Source organism: Lindgomyces ingoldianus (assembly GCF_010093535.1).
Source record: "Lindgomyces ingoldianus strain ATCC 200398 unplaced genomic scaffold BDR25scaffold_59, whole genome shotgun sequence".
NCBI classification, from domain to species: domain Eukaryota; kingdom Fungi; phylum Ascomycota; class Dothideomycetes; order Pleosporales; family Lindgomycetaceae; genus Lindgomyces; species Lindgomyces ingoldianus.
Window position 1 is genome coordinate 100,303 of NW_022985220.1, and position 18,324 is coordinate 118,626.

Genomic DNA, 18,324 nt, shown 5'->3' on the forward strand with positions numbered 1-18,324 from the left:
ATACGAACTGTCGTAAGAAAAAATACTTCGAAGTGTAGGTCCCAAGTCCTCATCGCCAGGTGTATGCCATCCTTGAGTGAATTTCGAAGTCCGACTGACACCAAGAGTGGTTATTCATCTACTCCCGCTCCACAAGAGGACTCGATCTGATATTATATGTCTCTTTCCAACACTATTATCATTTTCATAGACATCTCATCTAACCTTTGCTGTCAGTATCCAAGTTCCCGTACTTAGGGCAGCCATGTGAGCCATTTCCGTGTCGTCCTTCGCCACATTGAAGCCAAAATGCTCGCTACACCAGTTTCAGGGTCAGCCTCGTCATCTCGCGTTATCTGCACCTCAGACTCGAACCAGAAGCCCGGGAGATCCACCATCCGAGAGCTTGTCTGCATTTTTTCATATCTCTTTAGAATGCGACTGCCTATTTAGATCAGTAGGAGACAAGCCATTTAAGCTTCAGGGCCCCAACCTCATCCATGCGTTCTGTTATCATGCAGACCACTTGCTTCTGGGCCTGGAAACCTTCAGATTTATAAGACCATAGCAACGCTCGGCGCTACCAAACTTTGCTATGTAGCTGAAAACTTGGTACGCGTCTTCTGCACAACACCTGCGAGAGTATACCGACTAGTTTTTCGAGACCTGCATAAGGAAATCAGTCATGACCAGTCAAGGTGATGTGACAGGCCAAGATGCACATCAGGCGCCGTCTCAGAACGGATCCGGTATCTTGGGAGCCAAGTCAAGTCCTATTATTTCCCGATCAGGGCTGTGCGAACCTATCGGACAGCCGGGGGTCTAGAGGATCTCAAATTGATTTTGATGCCCGTAAAGTAATTACCTTGAATCCCAGCATACCTACCCTGGCCACAAGCCACGGAAATGACGGTCTTCTAAGTACCACCCGCGGAAGTTTCTACCGTTATTGCTTTGGTGGAGAAGCTCAACCTACGCACGCCGTGGGCTAGATCAACATCGGTACCTTCTAGAATTGAGGCATCATGTTTCCTATAGGCCAAGAGAATGCCATTGTTCTTATCAGCAGTATGTCTCTTGGAGGCCTTCGGCAGTTAAGGCCGCGCGGGCAATCAAGCTCCACCAAAGACAAACGTCATAAAAGGCAAGGCAGTCCATAGTTTGCTGTACCTCGTGCTCTGTGTCCTCGCTGTTAATACCACTACCCCTCATACCACTTTACTCCTGGAACGCTAAGATGCTTTGGAGTTCTTTCATTGCTTTTGCGCTCTTCGCGCCCAGCCATGCGCTGATTCGGTTTGGATGCTCCCAGCTCGTCGTCGACCGTCTCGATCCTCTAGTCAACCCTGGCCTGGCCCCATCCCCACATCTACACCAGATCATTGGTGGGGTATGTTCCATCTCTTCAAAAACGTTTCACACAGACTAATGGCTTAAGAACTCCTTCAATACCTCTATGCTACCAGAGAACCACGACCCCCCGACGCTGTCCACGTGCACGACCTGCCAGCCCTCAGATGATTTCTCCAACTACTGGACAGCTGCTTTGTACTTTCGTGCTAAGAATGGAACGTTCAAGCGGGTTCCCCAGAAGGGCAATTCTGGCTTCGAGGGCTCGAACGGCGGCATGACTGTGTACTATATGCAGAACCAGCTTGCAGACTATGCTCAGAAGGCGAAGGTCACAGCCTTCAAGCCAGTGAGTGCAACCAGCGTTCTAAATGCGATATGCTTTCACCGCAGTATAGACTAACTGCCATCAGGGTTTCCGTATGCTGATCGGTAACCCAATGGCTAATACTAAGGCCGATGCCAACAAGTATCCCCAGCTTACCTACACTTGCTTGCAGGATATGGGCACACGTTATCCCGAGACTAAGAACTTCCCAACTAAGCCCTGCCCTGCCGGTATCATGACCAATGTCCGCTTCCCAACGTGAGTCATTTATGCAAGGTAAAATTTTGAATAGTACACTTACCTTCGCAGATGCTGGGATGGCAAAAACCTAGACAGTCCCGACCACATTTCCCATATGAGGCGAGTCCTTCTCACATCTGCAAGTGTCACTCTGACCTAGAATAGCTACCCTGCCAGCGGTAATTTTGAATCCCAAGGCCCATGCCCATCAACCCATCCCGTTCGCATGCCTCAACTTATGTATGAGGTCATCTTCGAGACCAAAGCCTTCAACAATAAAGAAGACTGGCCAACGGATGGCAGCCAGCCCTTTGTCTGGTCCTTCGGTGACGGGTGAATTTCTCATACTGGCCACCGGAGGATTGAAAATGCTAACTCGCGGACTTAGCACTGGCTACGGTAGCCACGGCGACTACGTTTTCGGCTGGAAGGACGACTCCCTCCAGAAAATCATGGATGAGGCATGCTACGTCAACTGCAAGTCCATGAAGACGCAGACTATGGCCGCGATGAATGCCTGCGCAGTGAAGAATCGCGTTAATGAGGATATTGGTGACCGCGACTGTTTGTCTCTCACGTTCACCTCATTCTTTGGAACATTTGACTAATGCACTCGCTTAGGGATTCCGGAAATCCCGGGCGCACCTGCGCTCCACCTGAAGGCCGCCGATGGCACTGTCTGAATACCTTGCGTCCAATTCTCGTCATAGTGAGTTATCACTGAAGGATTTAGAATGTATTAAAGCGCTCTCATTTCCCCTGATTGTTCTAGAAATAAAGAATACGGAGAATCAATTCGAGAATTTTTACCAGTAAGCGCAGAAGACGTTAGCCAATTCCACAGTATTACTCTCTTCATTGCGATGAATTCTCACCAACTCCGCCCATAATTGCAAGAACGGCTGTTTTTCTCCGGTCATTGCCAATCTAGGTATTTAATTTCTCCCCGCACACCCGTGTTCCAACTCGAGGCTACGCAGGCCCCACATGTAATATCAATAGATTCCCTCCACACACACACACACACATTCGTCCCAACAAATTCCAGACACCTCACCAAGAACTTGAATTAACGTCAATCCTCTGGTCGCGAAACGCACGGTGTAGCGAAACAGATCTGCCTTCAGAATCTCTCATATTCTTTACCGGCCAACATATAGAGCTATAATTGAAGTCCATTATTCTATATCTCCCTCATAGGCTAGTTCCTGACGAAGGAACTCATTGTGGTCGTCGTGCTATCTATCGATCCGTTGACGCCGGTTTTCGCCTCTTCAGCAATCCACCCTTGTCCAGTCGTGGTCAAAAAGGTCAGGTGTAATTTCGGGGGCTGGACACTTTTGGCACTAGCTCCTTCCCTCGTCCGCAGGCATCTTGCACTCGGTCTCGTCCTTACCTTGCAAAGCCTTCAACAAGCACTTCGCACATACCGCTAACTCCTTTTGCACCTCGGCCTTGCGCAGAAAATCCGCCGTGCGCAACTTTACCAACTCTAGTGTATCAAAATACTTCTCCTTCCCTTTCCAACTAGTCTTCCATTCTCCCAAGCTCCTCACACCCATCGCAATAGGATTGAGCCGAAAATAATCTTGCTGACTCCTATCAATCACGCCCTCCACCATCCTCGCCGTGGCCTCTGTATCCATCACCAGAGATGCTAGCGTATTTAAGTATGCCGCGATCCCTAGCACATCGAAACCCGACTTTCGCGGTAGGCGAGATATGGACCCGCCACTGCCGATGCTGACGAAAATCATTTCTCTGTGTTGTGTGTGCTCTAGTACCTCCCTAAAGGCTGTAAGGGATGGGTTGTTAGCTGATATTGCGCCATCTATGAAAGTTTTGTCCTTGTAGGGCATGGGCGGGAAGTAAAAGGGTGCGGCTGAGGTTGCCCAAGCAGCTTCCCAGACTTTGAGGGTGTCGGTATCGAAGGATCCCTCGTCTGGGGTGGAGTATGACCGGAGTAAGTATGCCTTATTCGTAGTTGTGTCGAATGTTGTCACGCCCCTGTATCTGTTAGCACGACTGAATAGCGTGGGTTAGGAGATCGTACACTTTGGTTTTTGTGTCTGATGAACGGAAGATGTCTCGGCGCCATCGGTCATGAGGAGGGCTTGGATCGAAGTCGCCGACTAGGAGACGTGTGGCGTGGACCAAGTTTTTTTCACTGTATCGGGTTCGAGTAATTCCGACAAATAAGGATCGCTTGGGAGAGCTGAAGATGCGGTCGGCGTATTGGATGTAGTTACTGATGGCGGATTCGACCGTCATACCGAGGCGTCCCAGCATGATGGCGATGAGTCTATTTTCACAACGTTAGGTTAAACTCTTAGCGCTTGGTAAATGGTGATCTCACCCGCCGCTACTTGATCCATACATGTAGTCGAAAACGTCGGTCGGCCTCAGTGGCTCCGTAGAGTTCTTTGCTGATGCTATTTAGTGATTCAGCTACATGATATCGCCCAAAATTTGGAGGATACACTACCTCCCTGGGATCGCAGTTCGTTTAAATGTCTCATTAGGTCCTTTAAAATGAGGAGACTGGCAAAGCTTCGCACGCCACCGCCGTCTGTGCTTGCATTTAGCAGACCTTGGTAAAGCTCCTCGACAGGAACCACTTACCTAGAGATAGCACACGCGCACGCCTGCTTTTTGGTCTGTTACGATTGGATTTTTCCTGGTATGACTTGACTAGCTTCTGAAGTGCGAGGACAACTTTAGGCCCTTCAGTCAGAATGCTCGAGCTTGTTTCCGCAATGCTGTCTTTCCATTCAGGGAATTTTTGTATGAGCAGAGGTCCAATTGATCTTGGTCTAATAGAGCAGTCCTCAGATCAGTAGAGAAAATGCATGGAATAGTGTGTAACATACGTGATCGCAATAAAGTTAGCGTTGAGTTCTGCAAGCAGATGGATTAACCTCGTGAATGATTGGTGGGCGTTTTCGAGCACATCGGGAATCGGTTCAGCGTTCACATTCTCAGAACCAAAAATCTCCGGCCGATCATATTGGAAAATATCCATCGACCAAACTCTAAATCGTGTAAGGCAGTTTTCAATAGTTTCTTCCAGATATTGGACATCCTGGAGTGTAGCGCGGCGTTCACGTAGCGCCTCCAACACGGTCCGTAAGAGCGCCAATGTCTTCCTGAGTTGCGCGTGTATTTGAACTCTCGGTACAGCTTCCGACCTTTGCTCGTCATTCTTTCCGTCGGCTTTTGCGTATTCTATATTCGGCAACGGCGGCACCATTTCGACCGCGTCCGCGGTTGGAATTGGTGGGGAGGTCTCGGAGGTTGCAGGGATTGGCGGTTCTATCGGCGGTGCGGAAGCCCTTCCTTCGATCTGAGAAGCGCGTTCCTCTGGATCTGAAGCATTTCTGGCATCGGTATCGAGTGAGGAGCGCCCGCCTGATGGAGAGGCTCGCGGGGTGTCTGGCCCCGTCGAGGGAAACGTAGCTGAAGGGTTTGTCTCCTCTCTCTCGGTCACGGTTGCGATGCTATGAACATTTGTCGCCATGATCGCGCTGACTTTTCGCAAGTCGATACAATACGATGCTGAACAGGATATCTACAGGTGCTCAATTCAGAATCCTAGGACGTCGGGAGGGTGCTGGCCTTCAGCGGTACCCTATACAACGATGGCGAAGGTCCGCAATCGCAACGGGGTTAGTGAGGGCGAGGGCAAGGGATTGCTCGAGATGTCTTTGCTGGTATGAATGCCCCACGTAATGAAGGTATGTATTATGCAGGAGCTACAAGGACGAACGTACCGAAGGCGTAGTAGACTACAGCTGGTCATTAGGAAGGCTGAGGCTCTTCGGTAAGTGGAATGTGCCTCTAAAGTTCAGCCTCATCTGCTCAGCGCGCTTCTGCTAGAAACGATTGCTTCCAGGACTGACCGCAACACAAGCATCGAACGAGCCACGATCCCTCACACCTTCGAACTTATGCATCTTCCCATCCTCCTGCTACGACGACCGTCCTGCTCGTAGAATAATCAAGGGGGCTCAACCGTGAGCTGCCTCCGGAGTACACGTACAGATACCCAGAAGCACCTTAGAGCTGAATCGACACATAAGTGGGGAACACATAGCCTACTAAAACGCCTCAAGCGTAGACTTACGAAGCTTATTTCGAACATGTTTGAGATTCCAGCGGCCGCTACAGTGTGTATAATCGTTGTCAACGCAATAGGCTGGTATGGCATGTTGAAAACTGGTATACAAATCGTTCACGACGATTGGAAATTGAAGGATTCGTATAAAAGGGACCTCGATATTGACTGGACGAACTTTGTCAATCAAGTGAAAGAACTAGAACAATGGAAAAAGGACTGGATGATAACCGATAAGACCACCCCAGATGCATGTCTCATCTATATGTGGGGCAAATCTGAGTTTGATGACATCAAAAAGGGATTGAAGAGCCTCCGTAGTCTAGGGAAGGATGTTCATAAAGAATTCGCTAAATTTTTTGATCTCAAGAAAGACAAGTGGGACCTGAAGTCGGATTCCAAGAAAGAGAAGAAGGCTAGGTACATATACAAGAAGCGCAAATATCTTGGGGATCTCGCTTCAGCATTTCAAAAAGTTCTTAAGAACTTGAAGGACGCATCGGCACGGGGTTGGAAGGAAGAAAGCAAGAAGTTCTTTTCTTACGGTAATACTGATGAGGACCGCAAGTATCACACGAGAAACGCCTATCATCTCTTGAGAGTGGCAAAGAATTCTGCACAAGAATTCAAGACACTTTGCTCATTGATGCCTTCGGCTAAAGGATTCTGTGTGGAGTTAGACCTGGATATGTTCAATGCTTGCGGGAAAGCAATGACACAAGAAACCGAAGTAACCCAAATTGATGCAATGGAGGCCGCAGGTCATCTGAAGTTGGAGCTCATTTGTGGGAAACGCCGAGACGGACAGCATCTTGAATCTTTAACACGCATTCGAGTGGAAGCAGTAAACCCGCCTACCTACCATGGTCCCCTACAAGAGGCCTTGAAAGCTGTCTTAAAGACACCTGATTCCACGGCTTACTACTTCGGAAGTATCGGAACACAATCGACTTTCTTTAGTCTCAATAAAATTGCGTACGAACCAGACTCACCCTCGCTGCGACTGGACCCTGCAGAGCCGCGAAGTACGTTAAATTCCTTGCTCGCTAGCCAAATGTCTCCATACAACCGGACCGACAAGCGAACGAATGTCCTACTAGGCAACTTCTCAGTATTCAGGCTATGCTACGAGCTCAGTCAGACATGTCTCCTCTTCCTCCGGTCGAATAAATTCGCGGACATGTGCGGCTGCCAAATACAGTGCGGGCGGCAGGCATACGAACCCGGCCACCTCAGCCCTCGCGACTGGTATGAATACGGTATTGATCTCGTCTGGAGCGCGGGCCACATGCGGGATAATCTTACCGGTATTTCGTGGTGCGATTACTATAGTAGTGATGGAGACACTATCACGAGATCTATACGGCGTCTGGGTATCCTTCTTCTCGAAGCTATATTGAGTACTCGCGTCAAGCTTGTCATGACGGATACAGGTACACCCAGAGCTATCACTGCCGTATTATTACGAACGCAGAACCCATTTACGCAACCTCTTCCTCTAGACGATGTACTAGTGCTTGTGCGCAAAATCATCGATACAAATACCTTTGGTGAAGTGGTGAAAGTTTGCCTTACAAGGACATTTCCAGGGGCACCAACGGACCAAGATTGGGAGCGAATCTTCCAGGATCTCTATCTCGACATCGTCAAACCGTATGTATACTGTTCGAGACATCATGAACGTCGTACTAATATCCGGATTCAGGCTCAGAGAAATCCACCAAATTCATCTCGACCAAGCAGCGTTCCGCCGTCCCGCTTAGTACTTCTTTAGCTAAGGATGTAGATGATCCTTCTTTGAAGATAGCAGATTACCATCTTATGCAAGCATTTTGGTGTCGGAACCGTAGCATTAGCTACACATTATACCACGGGAGCACTTCGGTATCGTGATAGCACTTCAATTGAACACGTTTATATGTACTAAATCGCTTCAACCTGTGTGGTGATACATTTATTAAAATGAACAATCCGCTGATCGTAGCCTATTTTTTTTTTAGCTAGAAAGCTATAAAGATCATCAAGCGTAAAGCTCGACCAAGATTATAGAATAACTAACATCCCTCACTACGTAGCGAGAACCACACCGTAGAGAGATGAGTTAGCTACTCCAGCATCTTAAGTCTTTCCTACGCGAGCCTATAAGATACCGCCAGTATGCTAACATTCTTTAGCCATTTTTATACCTGGGACCAGTTTGCAATGACAAGATATACAATAGCGTAGGCTATGCTATGGATCGATCCGTCAAGGCCTCAAGATCCACTTAAATCGCATTACCCCTGTTTAATGACGATTATTAACAGGCCTTTATATTTCGGAGCTGTTACCCTGAGCTTGCTAAGCTCTATCAAAGTCCTTATCAGTAAGGACGACGCGTGGGGCTATAGAGGCGCGTGCGTCAAGTGGATATACGATTGATAACTGCTATTGAATGCAAGGCTGCGAGGCTAAGGTCGGCCCGCCCGCCAAGACTCCTCACAGCCACAGGCCTGATAGGAAGCACAAATAAAATTAGATATGGTGGTTGTTTTGCACTAGCCGAGGTCGCCAGGAATGTAATTTATTTAGATCTTCCTACAAGTGTTTCGTCGACGCATTCAAGCCTAAGCACGGGTCTCCAAAATATCCCAGCTTTCGCAGGAGAAAGCTACCGAGGCCCACAACCTTCCCAACTCACTTGAGTATTCTTAAGAATAGGTCTTACTATCTCGTTAACACACGCCACGGATAGACACCTAGTAGACGTTTCAGACAAGATCTGTTCAGCAGCACTAGAACCCGGTGACCGGGTTAAAGCACCAATACCAGCAACCACGTAGCTCCTATGAGCGCCGACCTGATATCGTTTTCGCATCTTTTCTACTTCCGATTAGTATTGCGTAGCTTCCTAGCCCGAATCGTTCGGCCGCTACCCCTCAAGGGTTTATGTAAGCTTTTTAGGGGATCCACACCTCCGTTGAAAGGCGAGAATGCTGATGATGTTTGGGCATGACGTTTGGAAGGTTACGGAGAAGAAACGGTATACAAAGGAGGAGCAGATTGAGATGTAGACAGCAGGTGAGGGGGGTTTTCAAACCGGGAAAGGGGAAGCATTGGAAGTTTTGTGCTACTTATGATAAGCGGGTTGCTTAAGGACAGCTCTGGCGAGCCGTCCCCTAATTACTCTACCTCCACCTCCCAGGCGTATAAATACCCTCATCAGCCCAAAATCCCAATGCTTGATCTTATTATCTTACGTCTTCCCCTTCAAACCCGCCGTCCCAGGGAACCTAATGTCCATCCCTGCGTAGCGAGATACCCTGTGTGCGGAGACAAATGAAGGGTACTTTGACTTGCAGCTGCTGCAAAGCCCACGCGCGAGATAGATATAGCTATAATTCTATATAAATAACCTTCTATAGCTTATCCTAATGCCTATAATCCCCTTTTCTCTGAAAATTACGTTCATGTCGTCGTTTCCGAGCCTAATCTATCCAGCGCCTTCTTTCGCGGTGTAATAGGCTTCCCTCTACACGGCGCTTATTTAGTCAGCCAATACGTTCACAACGTTGAAATCGGCTTCAACATATTCACACTTCGAGATGCCGCCCAACGCGCGATGATACCTACTTTTGTAAACGTGGAGATACCGTCACGTCACCATCGAGCGCCGAAACTCGCCGTTATCCTCTCCGTCGACCGAAGAAAAGATCTAGTCAAGCCCGCCACGTCCTCACGCTTCTCGAGCCTACCAGCGCCGATTACCAGACTAAGTAGCGGACGAGAGCTAGTCCTAGCTTGTTAAAAGGGGATACGTACGGCTAAGCAATCAATAACTCCTACATGAGCATCTCTGCAACGTCATTATAGGAACAACGCTACGTTTCTGTTAGCTATGAATGTAGCGAGATTGCTTCTTCCCTCCTTTATTACATCACAACTAAGGCGCTTACAATTATCAGCGTCGTGGGGAATGTCGTTTGGTCTACCTACTTCTTTAAGCAAGCAAACAATATGCGTTGTTAGATACCTTAGTGGGAAGAATAATACTCCATGATATAATCGAGGGATGTACGTGTCTAAAAAGCTTCCAAATTCGACCACATTACAACATCGTCAAGGGAGATCTCCTCTTCTTGATCGATCGCTTCTTCCTTGAGAATGGCTGACAATTCAGGGTCCGCTATAGCCTGCTTTGAGAATTTCAGTCCCAGCGACCGAAGCTTCTCCGTGGTCTCTCTTCTTTTTGCCTTATCCACTCTTCTCTCTGCCATTCTTTCCTTAAAATTTCTAAACATACGTGGAATAGCAGGCACTACACATAGGAAGACGGAAGAATACGATCCGAGTGCTGATAAAAGTCCGAGATACCCTTTCGAATAGCTCCAGTCTTGGAAGTCCACCGTGGTAAGGCCTTTCATGTGCAGTCCGGTTATAATCACTATTCTAAATAGTGTTTAGCGGGGTCCAACTAAGGGTTGCTGTAACCTACAGTATTCCAACGGTGAAGATGAAAAGGATACCGGCTTTTCTCCGAAATGGTAATTTTAGATTTATAATATCTTTAAGCGGCCAAAGAATGATCGTTATATCTAAAGCTAATCCTATGATCTCAAAGCTCAAATAAGCAGCAAACTCATTACCGCATTGTCCTTGTACGGCGGGGTTCCAGGATTTTGAGACTGGTCGGCATATCAGGAACCCTCCGAGCAAAGCAGCCAAAAAGTGAAGGACGGAGAGGACGATCATGGCCACCATGACTGTGCTGGTTGGACTGAAGGAGAAGATCTTCCTATTAAAGCAGCAAGCAGCAACCCGAAAACAGGTGTTTACGAGTGACCATAGCGCTTCGTTCGCAACGAGCGACTACCGGCGATTCAGTAACGGACACGAGGATAGTCATTTCACCACTTACCTTTGCAATGAGCTCCATTTCACTATAGGGCACGCTGTTTAGATGTTGATATAAACCCTCTCGAAGGACTGCCCATGTCGTGATGCTTGTCAAAACAACGGAACACAGAAACGCAAAATAGACTAAAAGATCCTCTGAGCGCACAATGCCGGCTTCCCTTCGTCGAGCCAAATAGATAGCCCATAGAGAGAGTAATGCCAAGAGCGCGAAGGTCCAGGAACAAGCAATGGTGACGATCCCTTCGTGCGTGATATTTGCCATTTCAGATAGGAAAGCCTGTTAATGGTAGATACTATCGAGGTAAAAGGAGCTCACATAGCGTCTGAGTGTGGTTTAATGTCTCATTGATGTTTTCTTACACAGCCCAGCGGCTATACAATATGCGGTGTCACGACAAGAGCAGAGCCATGTACCACCCTAAGTCAACAAGGCTACATCTTGAGAGGGCGCAATATCGAATTAGAATTAAGCGATAAGAGCATACCTCACTAGTATCTCTTCAGGTATCGTGAATTCTATAAGCTAGGATAGTTATCATCGATGCGAAAGATTATAGGAAGGTTGACGCTCCGCAAGTACACGGACTCGACAAATCCTAATTTGTAAAGTGGAGCGCCGCGCGCGTTGTCCGGCAACTATTAGGGAACGGACAACAGAGCAAGGATATCCCAAGGAGCGTTGGGATTAGACAAGGCTGAATACTAGAGATGTCTGCTGGGCCATCACCGGATGTGATGTGACGTCCCCATTTGTGGGACTGCAGATTTTGATTGGTTTGCGAAAGCATGAATTCGTGATTGGCGGTACCGTAATAAAGCAATTGCCCGAAAAGGAAATGAAAAAGCTTCGAGACTTTCTACAAAAGCTGCAACAAAAAAACAGGCTGCGCACAAATTAGGCGCAGAGACGATAAGGTAAATATAAATTTTAGGTAAGAGGCAATTGCGATGTTAAGGAATAGCTACAGTACATAACTCGCATGCTTTTATGGCAGTATCCATTGCGTGCACAGGCTGCGTGTTACTAGAAGTCGAAGTACCCTCATATGTCTCGGCACACAGGGTGTCTCGCTACGTAGTGAAGGACGTTAATCTCAACATCGCAGAAATACAAAGCTCACCAATACACGCCGGACGGTAAAACACCATCCAAGACAAAGAAAGCCCAGGCAGCTGCTTGTCTCCAACGCCTCAAGAAACATACCCAATTATGTGCCAACCAAGTGTCTCAAATCTCTTTCATCCGACAAAGGGGAGCTGAAATTCATGCTTCAAGACCCAAGTACAGATTATGTGGTATGTAGCCAGCACGCACAGTTTAAATCTGCTCTCCGTGGCTACAATCATCACAATATGCAACATTAAAGCATACGTGTGCTGCATTTAACACACACACACATACAAGATTGGGCATCTTACAAAGGCTTTTGTAGCTTGGGAGAGATGATAGGCGAGACAAGTGGTTGGTAGCATTGTTCGGTATCTGAGAGTCTAGCATATCCCGGACTAGACTCTGGGCGCCGTGGTGGCAGGCATCTCTTCTTTTCTCTTTAGCCTTGCAGGCTAGGCTAGTGAGGCTCTGGAATACATCCAGTCTTTCCAATATACCTACCCGACTGCGTAGAGTGCGTTACAAGTTTCAAGCGAGGGGGCCTTTGCTATTTGAACATTGGCCTAACAAAGATGCGCCGTGTTCGGTGCGGGTCGACTTCGTGTTCCATTCTTCCTTTGTACTCAAAGCTATGCACCGTCGTCGACATCTTCGGATACGGAACACCCCATAACTGGTGAATAACGTCAGTGACTTCGTACTCCCAGTCAATCCAGCTTCCATTGGCCTTGAGCAACATGTCGGTCCGCACTAAGAGGTTCCAGCAATAGCTGAGATACTTCCTTAACTGTTCCCCGTTCTCTGGATGCAATGGATCGTCGGGGACCAGGAGTCTGCGTTGGGGGGTATAATTGGCGAAGTCGAGAACCAGGAGAGCGAGCTCGGCTGGGAGGCCTTTCCTACCCAAGAGGTTGATGACGATGGGAATGTCGTGCTTCCCAGGGACATACTTGTTCTGAAATTTGTGTTCGATGAGGTAGGAAGGGTGGACTCGGCCGAACTGTTCCCGCTGATTCCAGGGAGCTTGCGTGTAAGTTCCCCTTGGGGCCCCGTAGAACTCTCGGTGAGGGTAAGTGCAGACATCGAAATTGTCACACCCTCGTACCCAGGTACATCGCACGAGAGTCTCTTGGTAGGAGCTTGTTAGTCGGTAGTCGAATTGCTCCGGGGATGGGATGGCTTCGTTTCGCTTTTTCAAGTCTTTCATCTTCTCCTCTCTCATCGTAGCGTCGTACAACTCCGGCTTCAGATACAAGACATTCAGACAAATGTACGCTGTCAATGCCAAATTTTTAACATCGGCCCATCCATGGTCGGCGTAAGTCTCGATCGACCACACACGCGGCAGCCACACATCCGAATGCGCGGCGAGTCGGAACAACGGATCCATTTCACCCCACAGGAGAAGCGTCTTGAGCAATTCAAGCATTTCATGGACGGATTGGGGAGGGTACCTAGACCCATCTTGGATATTCGTGATCCAAAACTGGATGCGTCGTTCCTCAGGCCGTAATGCCAAGTCTTCCGGCCGATGGATGTCCCCATAAAGCCAGGAATGTGCTTTGTACTCTTTGACAGTCTTTGCGATTCTGCTGACAGATGCATCGGAAATAAAGACTTCGTCGGACTCAGGGGGAGTGTAAAATGCGGGATATTTTGCGCGTTCCTGGGTGGAGAAGTCATTCAGCAGAGTCGCAAATACGCGCGCAAAGTGCTGTAGCTGGTTGCCTTGGCCGTGCTTGAAGCATGGATATAGGTTTGTGCGGCCGTGGTAGCGGGCGTTCGTGTGCACGAACTTGAAGTTGTCGGCCAGAGTCTGCCAGGGGAGGCTATGAGACTGATGCGCCATGCGGGCAAGATCAAGGGAGATGACAACAATTCCAGGTAGTAAGTGTATTTCAGTAGGCCAGCGAATAATTATTCCGCGTATATCTGCCGAGATGACGAGATACGTTAGGAGGCACGACTGCCTGGTGGCAATGCTAGCGATGAAGCAGTCATTGCCTCCGGCTTCACTGTGGTACACAGCCTGGTCCTGAGCGTAGGAGTCATCCACCGGCAGCACCTTTCCCGAATACCGGATTAGGGATGGATAGATCCTATCTTGTGTGTCAGTACAGTACACCAGAAACAAGGTGGATATTCTGATGGAGTTACGGTGATGTGAATGAAGCAAGGGGCGGAGCAGAGCGCAAGGACCATGTGCCCAATTTCGGCTCGGGGTTCAATTGGATGCTCATCTCGCTCTTAGAAGCAGGGGTCCAGACTTCTGCCTAGCACCCGCAAGAACCAGGTATTGGAGACCGCCTTCCTCACTAGCGTATTAAATGGGGGTCCCAAGTCTTTCCGATAGGTGAAAGCGCACAGGGATTGTCTGACGCTAGACCTGATTAGACCCAACACATTACAAAACAGTTGCATTCAGCCCTTCCGCAGAAACACCGAAACACCTAGTGGTCATGTGCTACGTGGTCCGCGCTCCAGCAAGAAAGTATTTAAGCCCGCCGTTCCCCCGACCCATTTTGAAAAACCATCCCAGTGCTCGGGCAGTACGCTTGTCAGTGAAGATTCGTCTGAGACAGCGTTTTTGCTAGTTGAAAACTACAACTATGACTGCTTTAGTTGGTCTTCGGATCGGCTAGGAATTTTTGACACCAAACGCTTAATGCTTTTCATTGATCTCCGCGCCGAGGTTGCGGGGTTGAGGAAGAGTTTTATATCTGCGAGAATTCTTTAGGACAATGCTCTTTCTGCTGTTGCCCTTTCATAGCGCCGTTGACGTGATCGTCGCTCGGATGGATTTTTTGCTGTCGCCGAGTTTGCTCACGCCTGGTGGAACTCATGGGACACAAGCTTTATAATCGCAGGTCGCCTTTGCTTATGGAAGTACACCTTAGATTACCTACGCTTCTTTCCACCCAAAGCAGCTTGAGCAATGTCCCCTGTGCAGCGAAAAACCCGCCATGTCAAGTCTCCCCCTCGCAAGACTAAAATAATGGGTGATGCGATGTTGTTCTTCGGTCATCTCTGCATAAGACACAAATGTGCAGCGAGAAAATATCGTAGTCTTCCTGTTGTCGATTGCTCTGTTGATGGAGTGGAGAACCGATTTTGTTTTTTACCCTTGTTTCAGGACGACCAACTAACGTCCATCCCTATGTCGCGAGCCACCCTCTGTAGCGAGCCGAATTATAGGTACTTCGGTTTCAAAGTAATCCTGACTTTCTATACATAACCGCATTTACTTGGTTCTCTGCGAGCGCTGCAGTTTGGCCTCTTCGGCACTACCGGGATGTGTCCCGCCTTAAAATTACGTCGGCGTCGTCCACGTTGTCGCCGTTTTACGAATAGACCCTATCTAGTAGCATTACAGAGCAGCTCTACTACGACTCCACTATCGAGCTCTTGTCACTGTTGATAGTTATAATGCGGCAGTATCTGAGGCGCAAATCATTCCTATTACGTTCACAAGTTATCCTTGGGATCGTGGCTGTCATACGCGGGTGATTCATGCGGCGTCGCCACGCTGATCGGTACTTGCCAATCTAAGCGACCAGGCCCTGGTTATCACGAGAGGCGATCTGCACGCTCACATAATAATTACAGTGTAACATAAGCCACAGCGGCGAGTAAGCCAAGTCTGTGCCTGGCAGGTCTGTGGCACAGCATCCCGCCCAGATGCAGCGGCTGGTAGGTGTTTACGGTTTTTCACTTTCGTTAATTATTCGACTTCCTTATTCAACAAATGCGAACGCTTTGCTCTGTAGCAAAGCCGCTCTCCAACCTCTCGTAACAACTGCGTAAATTCTTGAATAGTCTGCTACATATTAAAAACGAACGGTTCGCGTCAGGGTCCGGTGTGTAGTGCAAGGCTTCTAATAACATCCAAGCAACATGAGCGCCCCTTCACCGGCCAGCCTGCGCCACGATGCAGCCTCGCGGGCAGCGTCTACATCCACCACTGCACCACCTCCATGATCCGTCCTCCGACGTCTGTTTCCACACTGTCGACCCTCGAATTCCTCGCACCGACATGTCGAACGAGCTGCAGAAGCCGCGCTTCTGATGAGATCGCGCCTCAGCCATGGCCTTCTTCCGCCTTTTGCAGCGCACACCGGACGGCGACATCGTCTTTCGCGAACCTACCAGCGGCCGTGTCCCTGCCTACGCAATACTCTCTCATACATGGGGGAAAGATGAGGTCATCTTACAGGACATGGAAGCCAACGCGGGCATGGACAAGGCTGTGAGCAAAGCTGGGTGGAGGAAGATACAGTTCTGCGCGGACCAGGCCGCAGCTGATGGACTGCACTACTTTTGGATAGACACATGCTGCATCGACAAGAGGAACGCGGTCGAGCTCGGCGCGGCGATCAACTCCATGTTTCGGTGGTACCAGAACGCTTCGCGCTGCTACGTGTACCTTTCGGATGTATCTAAATCGGAGGGAGCGGGTGGCGAGAAGGCATGGAAAGAGGCTTTCAGGACAAGTCGATGGTTTACACGCGGTTGGACGCTTCAAGAACTCATCGCACCAAGGCTGGTAGAATTCTTCAGCTCAGAGGGTGAGCGACTTGGCCACAAACTGGTGCTTGAGCCTGAGATACACGAGATCACGGGCATCCCGGAGAAAGCTCTCCGAGGCGATGCGCTGTCGAATTTTAGCATCGAAGAACGGAGATCCTGGGCCGAGCGCCGCAATACTACGATTGAAGAGGACGGGGCGTACTGTTTGATTGGAATCTGCGGCGTCTCTATGGTGCTAAATTATGGGGAGGGGAGAAACCATGCATTTAGTCGGCTGGAGAAGGAAATCCATAGCATGTATAAGGGTAGGATTTGCCCGAACGTGTTCACTGAGGCAATGAAGCTGACCAACGCAGGTGTCGACTTTGAACAATTTGCCGTCCAACTCAACCTTGCGTCGCTTCCTGAAGCTGCACGATTTGTTGCTAGGGAGGAGGAGCTGGCGAAGATGCATGACCTGCTTGATGGTCATGGTCATAGTAGCCGATCAGCAGTCGTCCTTCACGGACTTGGAGGGATTGGAAAGACTCAGCTGGCAATTGAATACATCAGACGGCACAAGGAAAAACATACAGCGATATTCTGGTTGAATGCGAACGATGAAGACTCTCTCCGGCTCAGCTTTCGCAACATCGCTCAGCAAGTCCTAAAGTATCACCCCTCGACTGGAATGCTCAGCGATTTAGACTTGGAAGGGGACCCCGACCGAGTGGTCGATGCAGTCAAAACGTGGCTCGATCTTCGGAATAATACGCGCTGGCTGATGGTCTTCGATAATTACGACAACCCCCGAACCCCTGGTAGTTCCGACCGCTCGACAGTAGATATACGTCGATACCTGCCAGAAAGTGACCACGGCTCGATCATCATCACAACGCGTTCAGCGAGAGTTAGCCAAGGCCAGCATCTCCACGTCCAGAAGTTGACAGGCCTAGAGGACGGGCTCAAGATCTTGGCGAACATGTCCAGAAGGGAAGGCATTGAAAAAGGTGTGTCATATAGGTACTAAATGAGTTATTCGGAGCTGATAAGCTAGATCCTGATGCGAGAGCGCTCGTCTCGCAGCTCGATGGCCTACCTCTTGCTCTCTCCACAGCCGGGGCTTATCTAGAGCACGTGACCACCGGCTTCGCGGAGTATGTTCGGCTATACGAGGCATCCTGGTTGAAGCTTCAGAGGACAAGTCCAACATTAAATTCATACGAAGACCGATCACTGTACACGACATGGCAGGTCACTTTCGATCGGATTCGAGAACAAAATGCGGCATCGGCCCAGTTGCTCAAGCTGTGGGCCTATTTCGACAAGCAAGACATGTGGTTTGGACTTCTTCGACATGCATGCTATACGGACGATGAGTGGATACAGAAGCTTACCGAGGACGAACTGAGTTTTAACGAGGCAGTTCGTTTGCTATGCGAGTACGGTCTAGCTCACCCAGAGCCTTCACTTGGACAGCGGTTTGGGTCGGAAGGGTATGGAGTGCATAGCTGTGTGCACTCATGGGCGATCTCTGTCTTGAATAGCGAATGGGACAATGGCCTAGCACGGCTAGCTCTGACTTGTGTGGCATCTGAAGTTCCTAGCACGGATGTAGACAAGTGGTGGCTCCTTCAGCAGCGGCTTCTTCAACATGTTGCAAGACATGAGCAGTTCACCATGAATGGCAACGTCGATGTTGAGGGAATGGAATGGGCATTGCACAGTCTGGGTGACCTCTATACCGACCAAGGCAGGCTGGCGGAGGCGGAGGCCATGTACAATCGGGCGCTGCAAGGC

The 18,324-nt window shown here is 49.1% G+C and overlaps 6 protein-coding genes across 6 annotated transcripts in view; 3 read left to right on the forward strand and 3 right to left on the reverse strand.

Moving 5' to 3' along the window:
* Positions 1-1,216: 1,216 nt before the first annotated feature.
* On the forward strand, positions 1,217-2,644 carry BDR25DRAFT_337824 (uncharacterized protein; the record flags this gene model as incomplete). Its single annotated transcript, XM_033693225.1, has 7 exons — positions 1,217-1,369; positions 1,418-1,678; positions 1,743-1,915; positions 1,967-2,017; positions 2,063-2,230; positions 2,286-2,461; positions 2,519-2,644. 7 exons carry the CDS (start codon positions 1,217-1,219, stop codon positions 2,578-2,580), a joined length of 1,044 nt encoding a protein of 347 aa, XP_033540277.1. The 3' UTR covers positions 2,581-2,644.
* Positions 2,645-3,154: 510 nt separating this feature from the next.
* On the reverse strand, positions 3,155-5,700 carry BDR25DRAFT_108350 (FabD/lysophospholipase-like protein). The gene is made up of 6 exons (XM_033683532.1): positions 4,768-5,700; positions 4,520-4,710; positions 4,383-4,466; positions 4,254-4,323; positions 3,951-4,199; positions 3,155-3,904 (listed from the first exon to the last, which is right to left on the reverse strand). The coding sequence occupies exons 1-6, from the start codon at positions 5,412-5,414 to the stop codon at positions 3,244-3,246; spliced, it is 1,902 nt and encodes a 633-aa protein (XP_033540278.1). The 5' UTR covers positions 5,415-5,700; the 3' UTR covers positions 3,155-3,243.
* Positions 5,701-6,036: 336 nt separating this feature from the next.
* On the forward strand, positions 6,037-7,774 carry BDR25DRAFT_319958 (uncharacterized protein; the record flags this gene model as incomplete). Its single annotated transcript, XM_033691865.1, has 2 exons — positions 6,037-7,664; positions 7,717-7,774. The coding sequence occupies 2 exons, from the start codon at positions 6,037-6,039 to the stop codon at positions 7,772-7,774; spliced, it is 1,686 nt and encodes a 561-aa protein (XP_033540279.1).
* A 2,298-nt stretch (positions 7,775-10,072) lies between these two features.
* BDR25DRAFT_297963 (uncharacterized protein) lies at positions 10,073-11,174 on the reverse strand (the record flags this gene model as incomplete). The annotated part of the gene is made up of 3 exons (XM_033689041.1): positions 10,909-11,174; positions 10,486-10,859; positions 10,073-10,439 (listed from the first exon to the last, which is right to left on the reverse strand). Exons 1-3 carry the CDS (start codon positions 11,167-11,169, stop codon positions 10,073-10,075), a joined length of 1,002 nt encoding a protein of 333 aa, XP_033540280.1. The 5' UTR covers positions 11,170-11,174.
* Positions 11,175-12,565: 1,391 nt separating this feature from the next.
* On the reverse strand, positions 12,566-14,258 carry BDR25DRAFT_319960 (uncharacterized protein; the record flags this gene model as incomplete). The annotated part of the gene is made up of 2 exons (XM_033691866.1): positions 12,566-14,117; positions 14,176-14,258. The coding sequence occupies 2 exons, from the start codon at positions 14,256-14,258 to the stop codon at positions 12,566-12,568; spliced, it is 1,635 nt and encodes a 544-aa protein (XP_033540281.1).
* A 1,624-nt stretch (positions 14,259-15,882) lies between these two features.
* The window catches only part of BDR25DRAFT_297967 (HET-domain-containing protein), a gene marked incomplete at its 3' end in the record, with an annotated part of 4,323 nt that continues 1,881 nt past the window's right edge, over positions 15,883-18,324 (forward strand). Inside the window, exons 1-3 of the mRNA XM_033689042.1 lie at positions 15,883-16,850; positions 16,902-17,534; positions 17,582-18,302. Of these exons, the coding sequence (XP_033540282.1) occupies positions 16,103-16,850; positions 16,902-17,534; positions 17,582-18,302 (2,102 nt within the window). The 5' untranslated portion in view covers positions 15,883-16,102. The remainder of the gene's footprint in view (positions 16,851-16,901; positions 17,535-17,581; positions 18,303-18,324) is intronic.

Excerpts from the sequence above, each read along its gene's own strand:
- BDR25DRAFT_108350 (XM_033683532.1), bottom strand. The coding sequence starts at position 5,414 with ATGGCGACAAATGTTCATAGCATCGCAACCGTGACCGAGAGAGAGGAG. Across the intron at positions 4,200-4,253 it reads TATGGATCAAGTAGCGGCGG|ACTCATCGCCATCATGCTGG; the intron begins GTGAGATCACCA and ends TTGTGAAAATAG. Across the intron at positions 3,905-3,950 it reads TCAGACACAAAAACCAAAGT|GGGCGTGACAACATTCGACA; the intron begins GTACGATCTCCT and ends TAACAGATACAG.